Source organism: Triturus cristatus, chromosome 9, assembly GCF_964204655.1.
Source record: "Triturus cristatus chromosome 9, aTriCri1.1, whole genome shotgun sequence".
In the NCBI taxonomy this organism is placed as follows: Eukaryota; Metazoa; Chordata; class Amphibia; order Caudata; family Salamandridae; genus Triturus; species Triturus cristatus.
In genome coordinates, this window is record NC_140592.1 from 410748438 (window position 1) to 410765833 (window position 17396).

Consider the following 17396-nt stretch of genomic DNA (forward strand, 5'->3'; position numbering starts at 1 on the left):
ACTTGCCGGCCTTAATCGTGAGTCCGGCCCGCTGGAGGGCCTGCAGGACCTCTTGGAGGTGGTGGAGGTGGTCGGACCAGTGGCGGCTGTACACAGCGATATCGTCCAGGTAGGCGGCGCTGAATTCTTCGAGCCCCGCCAAGACCTGGTTCACTAGACGTTGAAAAGTAGCGGGGGCATTCTTCATGCCGAAGGGCATGACCTTGAAGTGGTAGTGGCCATCGGGGGTAGAGAAGGCGGACCGTTCCTGGGCCTGGGGTGTGAGACCGATCTGCCAGTAGCCCGCTGTTAGGTCGAAGATGCTGAGGTAGCGAGCGGCCCCCAGGCGGTCGATCAATTCATCCGCTCGGGGGATAGGATGAGCGTCGGTCCGGGTGACAGCGTTCAAGCCCCGATAGTCGACGCAGAATCGCAGTTCAGGAGTGGTGCCGGGGGCAGCGGCTTTGGGGACCAGTACGACCGGGCTGGCCCAGGGGCTGTCCGAGGGCTCGATGACCCCGAGCGTGAGCATCTTGGACACTTCCTCTTGGATGCAGGCCCGTACCCGATCTGGCACGCGGTAGGCCCGGTGTCGGATAGGGGGACTGTCCCCGGTGTCCACGTCGTGCAAGCACCAAGGGGTGATCCCTGGGGTGAGGGAGAACAGTGTAGCGAACCGCAGCAGGAGGTCCCGGCAGCCCTGGCGTTGCTCTGGGGTGAGGGCACCGGAGAGCCGGACCCCGTCCACGGAACCGTCGTTCTCCTGGGTCTTCAGGAGATCAGGGAGGGGCTCGGAGTCTTCCTCTGCCCCACTGTCTGTAGCCATCAGGAGGCTGAGTTCCGAGCGCACAAAGTGTGGTTTGAGTCTGTTGGTGTGGAGGACTCCATGTCAATGAGGTAAGTGACGGGGCTCTTGCATTCGACCACTTTGAAGGGCCCCGTCCACTTATCTTGCAAGGCACATGGTTCGGTGGGGGACATCACCCACACTTGTTGACCAGGTTCGAATTCGACGGAGGAGGCATTCTGATCGTACCATTTTTTCATGTCCTCCTGACTGGCCTCGAGGTTCGCTTTTGCCATCTCCCTGAAGCGCCGGGTCTGATTGCGTAGTGCCAGGAGGTACTTGAAGACGTCTGGAGGGGTCTTTAGGGGGGCCATCTCCCAACCTTCCTTGACTAGGCTGAGGGGCCCTCGCACAGGGTGCCCGTACAGGAGTTCGAAAGGGCTAAAGCCAAGGGACTTCTGGGGAACTTCTCGATAGACGAAGAGGAGGCACGGGAGTAGTACATCCCACTGGCGACGGAGGGGCTCTTCCAATCCCCCAATCATCCCCTTGAGTGTGCGGTTGAATCGCTCCACTAGTCCGTTCCCTTGAGGGTGATAGGGGGTCGTGAATCGGTAGGTGACCCCGCACTGTTGCCAGAGGGACTTCATATATTTCGAGATAAAGTTTGTGCCTCGGTCGCTGACGACTTCTCGGGGGAAGCCCACCCGGGAGAAGATCCCCATTAGGGCCCGGCCGACCACCGGAGCTGTTACAGTTCGCAGGGGCACAGCCTCGGGGTAGCGGGTGGCGTGGTCCACCAGTACCAGGATGAACCGATGTCCTTGTGCCGTGCGGGGGTCCAGGGGCCCCACAATGTCTATTCCTACCCTCTCGAACGGGGTGGTGACCACTGGGAAGGGTTGCAGAGGGGCTTTGAGCTTACGGCCGCTCTTCCCACTGGCCTGGCACGTGGGGCAGGACCGGCAGTGGTTAAGGACGTCGTTCCGCATCTTCGGCCAGAAAAAGTGGGTCACTAGGCGACTGTAGGTTTTGTCCTGGCCCAGGTGTCCAGCCAGGGGAACATCGTGGGCCAAAGTTAGTAGGAAGTCTCTGAAACGGAGGGGTACCACCAGCACTCGACTGGCCCCTAACTCCGCGATTCTTTGTTCACTGTATAGCAGGTCGTTATCCCAATAGACCCAATGAGTTCCGGTGGAGTCCCCTGCGCTCTGGGCGCTGGCTTGCTGGCGGAGTCCCTCGAGGGAGGGGCAGGTCTTTTGCTCCTGACGGAACTGTTCCTGGGTGGGCACCCCTTCTTGACGCCACTGAGCCAGGCCGGGAAGGTCCTGGGGTTGAGCGACCCCTTCGGGCGTTGGCTCTGGGGGGTCGGCATCGTCGTTGTCCTCTACTGGGGCGACCGGGGGAGGAGGTGCTGGCCATTCTGGTTCTTCTGGTCGGGGGACGGCACAGGCGGCCATGGACCGGGTGGTTACGCAGGCCCAGTCCGGGAGGCCCAGCATCCCCAGGTGCTCTCTTCTTTCGACGGCGGCCCACGGGGAACTCTCAAGGTCATTCCCCAGGAGGCAGTCCACGGGGGCATGATCCGGCCGGGGGAGCCGGTGGTGGTTCGGTCCCGTGATACATGGAGGTCCGGGGGCAGGAGTTCCGTTGGGAGACGGGGTGCGGGTGATTCTTGTGGATAACACCTGGCGGGCCGGGGCTTGGGCCCTGTCATGCGGGGAGGGAGCAAGCCCTTCGTGTGGCCTGTCCAACAATTTTGGTCCTTCTTTTTCAACCCACTCTCATTCCTCTACACACTTTACCTCATCTTTTCTTATTCTATCTTCTTGTCTATGCCAAGCTGGAGATGTCCACTGGCTGACTTATTTAGACCTGTATCTCTTTTAAAAGGTGCACAGCCAACATCCTTCTTATTTTTGCTCAGTTCTCGGAGTGCTTTATGTATTCTTAGTAAAGAGATCTACCATTTCTATGTGCAGCTATTTATACTTAATCAAAATGTAAAATAAATAAACGTTTAGGAGGTCTGACAGACGGTTCGGGTGCTTAGGTGGCTCTGTCACATCTCCCTGGAAACTAGCTGCGGTTGCTGTAAATGTCTGATCAGCCACACCTCAAATACAAATCTTGAAGTCACCTTTGCTCTGTGTGTGCCCGTCACTGTGCTGCAATACTGTGATGAGTGGTGAGCCTACACACACCTCTTAAAAGTTGATAGAAAGCAGACCACCGGTTTGTAGCTCTAGGGAGACACAAAGTTTTCCCCCTTTTACACTAGGTCTTAAGGTAATGTTCAGTTGTAGAGGATGCTCAACCTGATTCCAAAGTTTTTTGAACCACCATCCCTCCATGCACGATGGTTCTGGAGATTATATGTTTAAAAATGCTGTAGGACTTGGATCTTTAAATCCCAGTTCCCCAGCAAGTAGATAGAATCAGCGCAATCTGTGGGTGGCGCAAATCATGTGGCTGAACCAACCACCTCAACATACTTAGTGCAACAGGTCCTTTAGAAGAGAACGGCTTTATGAGAGATGCATTGCATACTATATATGTTCACCATCAGGGAACATAAAGAATGCTAAAATACATACAAGTGTTGATGGAACCTGGGTGCCTGTTTGTGTACTGCATAGGGAAATTGTGTTCTAAATTTGCTGAAGCACTTTGTATATGCTCTGAGCTAATAATCAAAGGGGAATGAATCACTAGTGGTGAAGAACCAGAGTCTCACATGTGTTGTAATGGAGACCCTCAACCACACTAACACAGTGTGTGGTATGTGTTTTCTCCGCTCGTGTGGTCAGGTGGATAGTGACATCATCGGGTCATAATCACTTGAGTGTTCGGTTCTTCAAGTGATTCACCAACCTGCACTAGGAGGGACACTGTCTGTGTAGTTCACAGTCGTGAAGCGTGACTAGAGATTTAGAATGTCTCCTGTCCTGTATAAAGAGACTTGATTAGGTCAGGACAGGCACATGATTAAAAGAAAAAGTGGTGCGTAAGTGGATTGATAATTGGTCCACTGCTCCTAGTGAGCGGTCGACATGTTTCGGTCTAAAGATTGCTCTTACGAGTCAGGTGGCCTTCCTCAGGACCGTAGAGTGTTAGATGGTCTTAACGTTTTGAAACACCTTTGTTACAGAGGGAGTGAGAACATTCACTTACCCTTCTTCGTAAGTGAGCTCAATGGCTCACGGTTTATGTTGTCATAGGTGCAGTCTTTACATATGACTTGACTAGAAAAAGGAAGAAAATTCAAATGGGGTACATAACATGGTGATTGGTACAGTGTATTATACAGTGTTAGAGTTACTGCCAAAATGATCCCAGGTGGCGGCACACTATTGCATACTCTATAGGTACTTACAGGTGTGTTCCAAATTATCAAAAATAGGGGGGGTGGGTTAAGGCACGAGCAGATAGGTCGGGGGATATTATATAAATGTGTGTGCACCACATCTCGAACGTAAGGTTCCTGTTCTGGTTGTGAAAGAAGATACCTACTACATGGATAGTTGGAAGAAGTAGATTGTTCTTCACTAGTTTGTAATGTCACGGGTGAAATATATAATGGTAATTATTGCAATTTCCATGATGCTGTGTCGTTAACAAAATGCGGACAGTTTAGACATCGTGGTATTGCATTTATGCCTTGGTGTCTGTTATTTTTAGTAAAAGGGTGCCCTCCTGTGGTGGAAAGGAGGATATATATTAATCAGTGTTAATATTAAGTTATGACAATCGTTTTTTTTAGGTCTCGCCTGGCTATCGCGTAAGCGATTGCTCAGCGAGAATTAAGTAGGGGCTTCCGAAAATGCTCCCAAAGGCTTCCCAGGCGGATCGGGTGGCGGTTACGCGCACAACCACGCACATTCCATTTGCCACCAGCTACTTCCTTTCTCGTGCGCCGCCTCACGCATTCAGAGAGATTTAGTAAGGGGCACAAGACCTTAGGAATGCGGTTTATGGCCAGTGCATGTGAGGCATTCAAGCGCGAAGCTGGCATCTGGCATCGGACTTGAAAGCAGCAGACTGCTTTCGCCAGAACTTTCGTTATAACTCACACCCCATATGCTCGTTCCCTCCCACCCTTCCTTTGATGTCCGCTTTTCTTGTTGTTTACAAACCACACCACACACTGCTGCACGCCGCACACTGCTGCATGCCGCACACTGCCGCACGCCACACACTGCCGCACGCCACACACTGCTGCACGCCACACACTGCTGCACGCCACACACTGCTGCACGCCACACACTGCTGCACACTGCTACACACTGCTGCACACTGCTACACACTGCTGCACACTGCTACACACTGCTGCACGCCACACACTGCTACACAAAACACTGCTGCACGGCACACACTGCTGCACGCCGCACACTGCTGCATGCCGCACACTGCACACTGCTGCATGCCGCACACTGCTGCATGCCGCACACTGCTGCACGCCGCACACTGCTGCATTACTCACGGCTGCATGCTGCACGACACTGCTGCACGCCGCACTTCTGTACGCCACAGTGCTGCATGCCTCACACTGCTGCACGCCACACTGCTGCACGCCACACACTGCTGCACGCCGCACACTGCCGCACGCCGCACACTGCCGCACGCCGCACACTGCCGCACGCCTCACACTGCCGCACGCCTCACACTGCCACACACTACCGCACGGCACGCACTGCTGCGCACACTGCTGCATTACACACTGCTGCATTACACACTGCTGCACGCCGCACACTGCTACACGAAACACTGCTGCACACCACACACTGCTGCACGCCACACACTGCTGCACGCCGCACACTGCTGCACGCCGCACACTGCTGCACGCCGCACACTGCTGCACGCCGCACACTGCTGCACGCCTCACAATGCCGCACGCCACACACTACCGCACGCCACGCACTGCTGCGCACACTGCTGCATTACACACTGCTGCATTACACACTGCTACACGCCACACACTGCTACACGCCACACACTGCTGCACGCCACACACTGCTGCACGCCACACACTGCTGCACGCCACACACTGCTGCACGCCACACACTGCTGCACGCCACACACTGCTGCACGCCACACACTGCTGCACGCCACACACTGCTGCACGCCACACACTGCTACACGCCACACACTGCTGCACGAAACACACTGCTGCACGCCACACACTGCTGCACGCCACACACTGCTGCACGCCACACTGCTGCACGCCACACTGCTGCACGCCACACACTGCTGCACGCCACACACTGCTGCATGCCACACACTGCTGCATGCCACACACTGCTGCACGCCACACACTGCTGCATGCCGCTGCACGCCGCACACTGCTGCACGCCGCACACTGCTGCACGCCGCACACTGCTATACGAAACACACTGCTATACGAAACACTGCTGCACGGCACACACTGCTGCATGCCACACACTGCTGCACGCCACACACTGCTGCACACTGCTGCATTACTCACTGCTGCATGCTGCATGACACTGCTGCACGCCGCACACTGCTGTACGCCGCACACTGCTGCACGCCGCACACTGCTGCACGCCGCTGCACGCCACACAGTGATGCATGCCTCACACTGCTACACGAAACACTGCTGCACGCCACACTGCCGCACACTGCTGCACGCCTCACACTGCTGCACGCCTCACACTGCCGCACGCCGCACACTGCCGCACGCCGCACACTGCCGCACACTACCGCACGCCGCACACTACCGCACGACACACACTGCTGCATTACACACTGCTGCATTACACTGCTGCACGCCGCACACTGCTGCACGCCGCACACTGCTGCACGCCGCACACTGCTGCACGCCGCACACTGCTGCACGTCGCACACTGCTGCACGCCGCACACTGCTTTTATGCGAGTTTATGCTACTGACATTGTAAATGACAATGCCTTTTATGTGTTTTAAAACCAAAACATAAATAAAAGGCATTGTAATTTTACAATGCCAATAGCTCAAACTCTTATAAATGCGAGACCTATTGCATTGCAAATGCTTGTTGGTAAATGCTGCGTGTGTTTCCTGACAAATTCTGAAAACCATATTCTAGCCCGACAAGGGCTTTAAGTGGAGCAGGTCTCACCGGGTCTGAGCACCAGCAGTTTTTTAAAGGGGGCCACGAAACTGGTCCCTATCGGGCTCTGTTTTGTGCCCTGGCACAGTGGGTCCGTTTTTTTCCAGACTGCTGTGACAGCAGGCACATCGATGTGCGTGTGCTTACAATGCTCACCTCTCACTAGTGGAGAAGTTACGACAGGACAGGAAAGGGTTGAAGGAGAGGGAAATCCTTTAAAGAGAGTCATTTTCTCTATGGATTTCCCTTCTCTTTTTGAAAATTAGGAGCAGCAACATTGTCGTAGAGTCACCAGGGCATTAAGTGGGAGCTTTTTCAATATTATATACAAGCCTTAGTTGCTGCTTATTTATCTTATGAATCTAACAAGCATTGACAAAGCCAATAGTCCTGGTTTGTTGTAAGTATGGCGTTACTTGTATCATATACCTGAATTCAATGACAAACCGCAAAATGCAAGTCGGGCAGCATACTATGCTAAGCACAGATTTTTAGTTTACGTGTTAAGCCACGCCCTTAATTACACTGGCCACGCCACTTTGAGACACCCTCCAGTTTTTTCATCCCACTTAAAGCCCCGAGCACGACTATATAAACTGACTTATATTACTTAATACATGAGTGTTCCGCTACCTAGCATTAAATGTTCATTCCCTGCGGATTTATTTCTTTTATGTATAAGAGTTTATATTTTAATAGTAAAAGTTTCTGACTCCAGGAGCCATTTTGAGCAGGGTAAATATAAAATTAAAGAAAAGAAGCAACTTGATCAAAACATTTACAAGAAAATAAAATAATTAAACAACTCCTTAGAAGGGGTGAGAAGTAAGAGTAATGATTTCCATACAAAATAGGAAAAAAACAGAGGTTGTGCGGGTGAAGGGTTATATGAAGGTAAAACAAAGTCAGATTGCAGAGCTGTAAATGAGAACCCACAACTTAAGGCTGGTTACTCGGAGGCCTTTTTTTAATTAATTTTTTTCTACTGGTGTCCAAGGCCACTGACTCTGTTGCTCTCCAGTTACATAACCAAGTTACTGTATTTGGACATTTAATTCCTCTCTGGATAGTGATGCAATCAGTTATGGCTTACTCTAGACAGTGGCAGGGCAAAAGACTCAAATACATTACGGCACAGTAAGTAACAGCCAACAAATTGTGTTTACATGTAGGTATAAGGAGATGTTATTATGAATAGAAAACCAGAACTTTTGCACAAGAATTTCTATAACATATAATATGGGGCTAAGCGTTAGCTAAAGCTACAAATTTAAGAAAGTTTTGGGTCTCTGGCTGTCAGAAAGTGTTTTCTCATAACAGATTCAAGTTTGTGTGAATACCACATCTCCACCCATTTTGTGTATATACTTATACTCATCTCTCTTTTCTTAAACTTCCTCTATACTCTCTTCTGCCCTTCTAATTAAGTTTCAAATGTTTTATCTAGGTTTAGTTGACCTACCCATGACAAATGTTATCACCCAATCAAACTTCCGCAATACTCTATTTGAACTTTCAAATTAGGTTTCAAATCTTTTAATCTAGCTTTGATCAAGCTACCCTCGATAAATCTGATCAACCATTCATTAGCTTCTCTCTGCTGGCTTCCCTTTCCTCTCTGTGGTCTCCTTTATTTCTATGTATAGTTTTTAGGTTTCGCCTGCATGTCGCTTGCGCTATGCTTGAGAAATCTATTGTTTTTAATATAAACTTAAAAGGGCTTCTCACTGGTTCCTGTGCGTGCCACTAACCTTTCCTTCATTTCTATTGGCTGTAGCATATTTTCCTGCATTTACCAATGCTTGTACCTTACCGGCTTCTCTTATCAGTTTCCCGCCACCGAAATACTATCAACATCCACTTTGGTGGAACTATATTTTCATAAATTGCTTTTACTCTTGCCGCATATTTATATAACAATTTATCACCCAGGGAGATTACGTGATTTGCATAGAATCACAGGATGCTGCGCGGCACAGCCGAGACTCGAACCGGGATTCTCAGCTCTCGAGTCAGCAGCTCTGGCTGCTGCCCCACATCCTCTCCACACTCGTGTTGAATGCCAGGGAGCGCTTTCCTTCTCCCAGATGATGATTCATGAAAACAGCTCTTTATTCACTAAATAGGTGATACTGATGCAGTACCAATGTTTGCCTAATATGCCCATAGTTATAGCCACTACCGCCTCAATCTAGAAAATGCGTTTTTAAGATTAATTCTTGGCCGTAAGCTTCAATCAACTTCCTGTTGCAATTTATGTTTTTGCATAGTTTTCATGCCGCATCTTGTGTGCTGTCGTCAGGGGACACATGGAATGCACACCGTGGCATTCGATGCAAGCTCATGACGACCGTGCCGGGATGTATTACGGATGGAGTAGGAGGGGACTGTGATGGGCAAATAAACAACCGCTACTATTAATATTGGGGTGCATGCATTTTATCTACCACACTTCCCTAATTCTTGCTGCACGCTCTCTGTGCCCTCTATGTTTTTACTCTTCTGCACAACTTGCTCCCAAATATTCTAGTGTTTTACTATATGCCCCTCTTTATCTGCCAATCACATACTTGCATCTCCTGCCTGGAACATCACTTCAGAGAGTGCATCACTTGTCCTAACAAAATAACAGACTGACATTCCAACATAGTGAAGCTTCATTTAAAGAAAGGAGATTAAGGCACCTCCTTGCATGCTTGACAGTCCAGGAATTGCAATGGAGCCTTTTCTGTAATATTGATATAACAGATCCTGCAGCTGTTTTCCACGGAGGAGTACTCGGGTAAAACAACACACTGAAATAGTTTCAGCTTGTGGCATGAGCCATCATGCGAAAATGTAAAGTATGAGGTTTAAGGGGCAAAGCCTAATTCAGAAATTCAATGTCCTGTTAAACAGGGCTAGTAGTGGACTGGTATTTTTTGCCAAGTAATGTCACTCTTCACAGAGGGACTTAATAGGGGCCTAACTGGCATCACACTCTTTGCCATTTAAATGGGAGACAAAAGCTGAAATGTGTCTTCATCCCATAGGCATCCTTCAGGAGGTACCACACTCCAGAAGCCCTTATCTTAAAATGAATCGAGCAAGTGTTTTCCCACTGATACAGGGTCAATTAAGGAACTGTGGAGACTGTTCTTTCAGTGAGTACCAACTGTGATTTAGGAATGGGGTTTGCCCGCAATGTCAAAAGAGAATACCTCCAGAACAGTAGAGCTGCAGATAGGCCTGATTGTTTCAGAATCTGAGTGAAGGGGACACAACCCAATGGCAGATGTGGAGAGAAAAAATGGCTGAGTGCTCCTGGAGCTAGACAGGGCAGATACAGACTCTGGAGTTAACCAGCAGGCTAGAAGAATGCTGTCTAGCCACAGATGTTTGCAGGAAAGGGTACACAGCTCCACAACCCAAGTAGAGGATGATAATGATTCAACGCCTAGACGCCCTTGGGCATTCGAGCGCTATATAAATTTCAAAATCAAAATCAGTGGCTCTCGCCAGCTGGATTGCAAGGGCTCATGGCTAAAGGTAGCCCAGTCCGTTTAAACGAACTTCAAGCAGACCTTCAGTCACCTGGTCCTTGTGGAGTTCCTTTTAGCAGTCAACGAGTTGGCTTCTTTTCCGGTCAATCATAAAAGCAAGCATTCTTTTAAACTTCAGGGCACACCCACCGCAATTGAGGGGAGCCATAAGTGCTCTGCCCCAGGCAAACGTCTTTCTCAACACTGGTGTGCAGAATCTCCTCAAAGCCCAAATGAATTACTTGCTCAAGGGGGCTGTACTTATTTCACTTTGAGGCACAGCTGTCGGGAGCCTGGGCTAAAGTTTAGCTTACATCAAGGTTTGAAAACCTCATACAGTTCCAGGAGGATAGTCCTAGGTCCGACGAGTCAGAAGTGGTCAAGGGCACTTTGATGCTTTGAACCAGTGTGGTGGTGTCACAGAGATCAGGTTTCCAGGCTGTCAAGTAGAGGCATACTGCAACATGCATACATTCACAGGTCTTCCTTTTAAGATTCACTACAGATGTATCTACATTGTGGAGACAGGAAAGCAATAACTCACCTGTAATCAAAATCCCTGTCTTTTCCATCCAAGAAACACTGATGCATTCGGCTCACAAACTCTTCTCTCATCATAGCCTTCTCATCCCCATCTGGGACCCAATCTTCGTCTTCTGGGTGTGTCGACTCTTCTGAAAGAAATACACACAGCCCATACCAGTGTTACATATTGTCACCAAAATCAATACCGCCAATTCAACACAATTTGGGAGCCATGATGATGTGGAAGGTCACCAGTGCATTTAGTAAAAGTTTAGGAACAGAACGAGAGCATGATTGAAGGCTACACAGAAATGTTACTTAATTCAGTTGATAGTGTTGAGTATGCCTCACTATACTAGCACAATATTGAGCCCCACTACTGTTAATGTGGGCAGAGATGACAGGTTTTGTGAGAGGAGTCTGAATTTCTCAAGCCTAGAAGGGAGGTCCTAATAGAGCTGGAGTTCTTGACATTATCTGGTTTACCCAAATGTTTCTCACGTCTCATGATCATGGGAGTCTTTATCAACATGTTTACCCAACATATCAGACCTAAAAAGGCTAAAGAACACTTAAAATGGCAGTGAAGTCCCCTTTTAATTATTATCTCACTGAAACAATAATATAGGGCATTAAGTCTCTTGAGTGGCCTTCTACCTTCAGAGTCTTCCTCCTCCTCTTCCATACATGCATCCTCTTGCTCCTGCTGCCTGTGCAGTCTGCGTTGAAGAATCTGCTCATCGAAAGAGCTCATCATGACTTTGGAGAGACAATTGGCCTCGGCCATCTCTTTGCTGTTGAGGAACATGATCTCCTCCTCAGTCAGGTACTGCCCAACATAGTGTTCATACATGAGGGGGTCCCGTAGTCGCATCTGCTCATCACTGAAGTAGTCTCCGCCTAAAATGGAAAGAAAGAAAATGTCTGCACTACTGTATGCTAAACAAGCAGTCATAAAGAAGGAACAAGCGGCACTGGGCCACAAATTATATAATTTACAAAGGCAATAACCTAATAAAGAGAATGTTGGTGCTGGGTTAAGTAAGTAGTCTTTCATCTATATATAACACTTTGTAATGCATGATTCTGCCTTTGCTATAGCTATGGCTTTTTGACACGGCAGGGTTTCTGCAGTGTTCTTAGGATCGTAGTCAGTTTGATGGATGCTCATGCCTTTTTGTAACCCCCTGGTCTACAATCTATATCCCACAACAGTGCAAGTCTCTGATGCCTGTGTCCCCCAATGAGGACTCCCCATGCCTTACTATGCATATTTTCTTGCTTGTCTGAAACCCAGTGAGATACGTCATATTGTGTTCCTAGCATCATTCTGTACCTTTTTTGTATTCCCAAGTTTCCATGTGACTGTCTTTCTCCCCATGTTTCGCAATACCAGTCTCCTCATGTAGGAAGCTGGCTCTGTATATGGTATTTCCCCTAGGTGGTTATACTATGCAACGAATCCAGGGGTTCCCTAAAAGTGTATAGGGCTCAATGTATAAACCAAAGTTCTCCGTTAGGGGTAGTGTGGGTGAGCAGCCTTAGGTGTAACAGAGTATTGCACAACAGTAATAAATAATGGGCACACGACTCAAGAAGGAGATCCCGATCGATTTTAGAAAATGATACTTTGTTTACATTTTATTTAAAGACCAAGATCTTTGCAATAAGGTAAATACGTTTTCAAATAAAGATTTTCACTTTGAAACTTTTCAGAACAGCTCAATGTAAACTTTTCAAAACAGTTCAATGTTATCCTATGGGGAAACAATACAGCGGTTAAACAGGTAAGTAATGCACTTACAATTCCAGTGTTTGGGTTCAAAAGTCAGCAAGGGGCAGCTGAGTACCAAAACTGCACCAGCAGCAGCACAGGGGCAGTTGAGATCAAAATTGGAGTTCGGCCCAATGCTTTCCAATGGAGACTGGAAGTGCCTGGAACTGCATTGCTTGCAGGTGCAGGTAGGTAGATCAGTTGCAGGGGCCAAGCTTTGGGGGTTAGGTTAAGCAGGTGGGGGGCACACATAGCAGCACCTAACATATACCACCAGCAGCACAGGGGTGGCCGGATGCAGGGCGAAATTTCGACATTGGGCAGAAAATGCTTTTCAAAGGGGATTCTTCTTTTGGCAAACAGGCTGCAGGTGTGGCACCGAAGGTTGCAGGCGGTAGACCAACGACAGCAGATGTAGGTAGAGATGTGGGCAGTTAAAGGGGCACAGTCGGTTCAGCTCACCAAGGCCCTGGAGACTCGGACCGTGGGCGTCAGGTGCAGAGAGGGCAGAGAGCATGGGTCCAGCTGGATCCGGAGCAGTTGAAGTCTGTTTCTTCTGGAGAGGTCTGCTGCCCACAGGAGACTGTAGTCTTTTTCGAAGGCAGCAGTCCTCCCAGGGTTTTCAGAGGTCGCTGGCTGCAAGACCGGTCGCAAGTTCGCAGAAGCTGGAGACAAGCCAGTAGGGCTGGGGCAAGGGCAGTTGTCGTCTTCAGTCTTCTGTGCAGGGTCATTTTCTTGCTTCTTAGGTCATCGCAGATCTAGTTGCTAGGTCTGGGGGAGCCACCTAAATACTAGATACTAGAGGCGTTTTAGGGGAGTAGCAGGTAGGGTCAATGGGCTCCTTACCCGTGGTGACTACACCCTCTATTATGCCACCCTCTTGTGGGAAGGGGCATAGACCTAGCCCTCATTGGAGGGGGTCTCTATATCTTCAAGATGCCAGGGACTAAAAGATGTGCTTCACCTTACCTCCCCATCTCAGGGGTGGAGTTGGCAGAGGTGAGCACACCTCCTATTCTCCTGAGTTTTACCACCTGTTTTTTCACTCAAAGTGGGGTTGTAAACCAGGGGCTGACATCTGCTTCTAGCAGCAGAGGCTGGGGTCACATTACAAAGTTGGCAGGCCTTTGAAACTTCCCCCTTCGAGCACTGGCCCATCCTGGGGGAGGAGGTGTGACACCTCTGCCCAGGATGTGAATTGTTTCTGGTCTCAGTGAGCAGGGGCTGTCTACCCAGGGGTCCAGAAACATGACTGGTGGGGGCTGTCTGCCTACAGCCAGTCAGCGACCACACCAGGGTTAGTAGACTTTCAAGGGGCACCTCTGATGTGCCCTCTGGGTATATGGTAGAATACGTCACACACTGGCATCAGTGTGAATTTATTGAGAGGAGTAGTTTGGTACAAAACACTCCTGTGTTCAGTGAAGCCACTTTTATGCTGTGGAACTCGAGTTGTTGAGTTTCCAGCCCATGTACTCTCTATGGCTTCAATGGCACTTACAATATTAAGGAATGGACCCCAATATTGTAGGGGCAAATCTGCTCCGGCAGATATGCCCTCACCTGTAGTACAGTGCACCCTGCCTTAGGGCTGTGAGACCTGCTAGAGGGGGTGACTTACCAATACCTTCAGGCAGTGCTGGCTGTCATGGCACCCAGGCAGGATGCCATGTCAACATTGTCGTTTTCTCCCTCACAGGGGCATCCAAGCTGCAAGGGCAGTGGCATGGTCCCATTGAGGGGAGTCCCAGGGGACCCTTTTCAGCTCCCAAGCACTAAGTCCCGAAGGTTCCACTTACTATGGACTTACAGGGGGTAGAAATACCAATTGGTAATATGTTTTAGGGAACAAGCACTGGCTCAGGGGCCTGGATGGCAGAGACCCTGTGTACTACAATTGAAACCACATCAAAACCAGGCAAAAAGTGGGGGCTAACCAAGCAACAAGTGGCACTTTCCCCCCACCTCAATAGCCATGTCTCCTCAGTGTCTACCATGTGTTTTTACATATCTGTATCTCAAAGTGTCAGTTTCTTCCTATGTTTGTGCCACTCACGTATCACCCAAAATCTGCCACTTATACAGCCTATGTACACATCTCTCTAGTTCAGTCTCTCTGTCCCATCTGTGCCCCAATCTGCCAGAGGCTGCGAGGTAAGATCAGTTAAAAGCTCTCTTTTGTAGACTTTTTTGGGGGGAAATATCAAGGGATGCATCTGCTCCCTCCATGGATCCATGTTAGGAGGCAGAAGGGTTAGAATGACCAATCTAGAGGAAAGGGTTTGGTTCTGGTGAGAAGACATACGTTTGTAACGCCAAGCAATAATAAGAGTTTTTCATTCAACATGAAAGCACTCTTTCACATATTGAAACATCACAAACAATATCTGGGGGAAAAGAACAGACTTTATCTTTTCATGGTTAAACTATATGCAGACAAGTATTTTCCTCCCACTGTGGCTGTCTAAGTAAAATCTAGAAACCCAAAGGCATCCCATGACCTTTTGGAATAAGGACCTGTCATTATACAACCTCTCGAATACAAAGAGATGGCAGACAGGGAAAACACATTACACAAACGTGACACCAATCTACTTTGGTAGGAACGCTGAAAACAATTAAGTTGGTATTGGATGTAGCCTTGCGGCTAGAGCAGTCGACATCGAAGCTGGGGAACCGGGTTCGAGTCTCGGCTACGACGCTCAACACCCTGTGATTCTGGGCAAATCACTTAATCTCCCCGTGCCTAAGAATAAATGAATGTCTCCTTGTGTAACGAAACTGGGGCTATGTAAAGTGCTCTGATACCAGATTTATCGGGTCTAGTTCGCGCTATATAAAACTTCCCCCCAAAAAATAAAATAGAAGTCTCCATTCCCGTCATCAAGACTAACTTTCCCTATTTGAGAATCAAAGTAGCACCCACGTCAATCTCAAAGTTTTTCTTTAAACTGCAGTCCCAGGAAACCCTCTGTTGTCTAGCCAAGTGAGTCTGTGAACTGATCAATTTAGCTCTAATATAATACATAAACAATCTTTAGCAGTAAGAACATACAGTACTTGGTGGGAAACACCCGTCTCAAGATTCCCATACGTACCAACAACATGGGATTAAGACCAGTCACCCTTATAATAGCATGCAACTTGTACAGCACGGGACTTCAAGAGGGCTCTATGCACCAGTGTTCAGAAGACACATCCTGATCGGACCCTAAGCCTAAACTCCTGCTATAAGTTGGAACTTGTCAAGCCTCTGGGTTCAATGGACCTCAAAAGTCCCTAGGATGTACATGTATGTATTGCAGCACTTTTGATCAAAGGGCAGCACATAAAAAATGATAGGTATAAGGGAAGCATGCAAAGACTGAACTGAACTGCTTTCAAATATCAAACTTAAGGTTGGTTGGCTAGGTCACGGAGATAGTCTTTCAGCAAATTTCAAAATCGACCATGTCCCAATGTGCTCCTGACATGGACAGTTTACTTCACACTTTAGGTGCAAAAAGGAAAAATGTGTGAAAGCGGGACAAAGAACGCAACAGTTTTAGCATGATAAGAAAAACAAGGAGACAAAGTGAAGTGTTCAAGTAGGAGTGTATAGTGAACTCAATGAGCACATAAATGTTGGAGTAAACACATATAACCCCTCAGCTGATGAGGCTTTTCCACCCCCCGTGTTGACCCCTTTTTGATGCTCGGACACTTCGAGCTTAGGCCTTCATAAAAAAAAACTGCAGAAGTAACCAAGCCAAATTTGCGTCTTTTTTCTCCCCACATCTTGGGAATTCTAAGGTACCTAGGGTTTGTGGGTTCCCATGGATGGAACCAAGAAAATAACCAATATATCCCAATTAAAACAAGCATTGGCAAAGCCAATAGGTTTCGCCTTTCAAATGCTTTACCTAACCTTTTGTCTTTGCCAGTGTTTTTTGCCGATCCTCTTCCACAGCAACAAAAAATAAAAAATATTTTAGCCAATATGGAACAGTCTCAGCAAAAACAAAACACATGGCCACTGCAAGTGTTTGCAAAGCGCCTCTGAAGCAACTGTGTTCCATGATTACGTATCGGTGATAGTGACTATTTGAATAGTATACACGAAAAACTGATTCACTTGTAGAGATATACAGTGGATTTGCACACGATTTCACTCGTACAATAATTTTGGAATATTATAGCTATTTGGTTGAGCTTCCCAGTCTCTCTGTGACAGTAAAAGAAACAGGAGAAACAAGTTGCAGAGCTTTTTGTCAGGGTGTCAAAGCGAAGTCTTCTGCGACAGAGCTCTAAAGTTCATGCAATGTAAGGCTTAGTGCTTGCTACCTCTGGAAGAAACATTTAACTCCAGCTACTTCTCATCTTTTAACAAGGAAATGGGCTAAATACTACACGCTTTGTAGTAAGAAGAAAATATTTGATGAAGCCTATAGATATGGCCTCGGCAAGTTGGTTCAGTGGGTATGTATTTTTTTGCAAGTATATGAGGAAAAAGTCAGTCAAAGTCAGTCAGTCAAAATACACTTTATTCGATTTGTTAAAATCATAAAAGACATAGAAATTACATACATACAACATGAAAGCACCCAATTATATGTCTAAAAATCAGTACAATAAAAAACATTATCAATTAGTGCAAGACAATTAATTATGTTAAAATCCACATAAAAACATAATTGATTAAAATAATACATTGGGAGGGGC

General features: G+C 48.0%; 1 protein-coding gene across 1 annotated transcript in view; it reads right to left on the minus strand.

Moving 5' to 3' along the window:
• The window catches only part of CCDC97 (coiled-coil domain containing 97), a 78322-nt gene that overhangs the window by 21259 nt on the left and 39667 nt on the right, over positions 1–17396 (minus strand). The window contains exons 3-4 of the mRNA XM_085625281.1: positions 11579–11821; positions 10941–11070 (exon numbers count right to left, since the gene is read on the minus strand). Of these exons, the coding sequence (XP_085481407.1) occupies positions 10941–11070; positions 11579–11821 (373 nt within the window). The remainder of the gene's footprint in view (positions 1–10940; positions 11071–11578; positions 11822–17396) is intronic.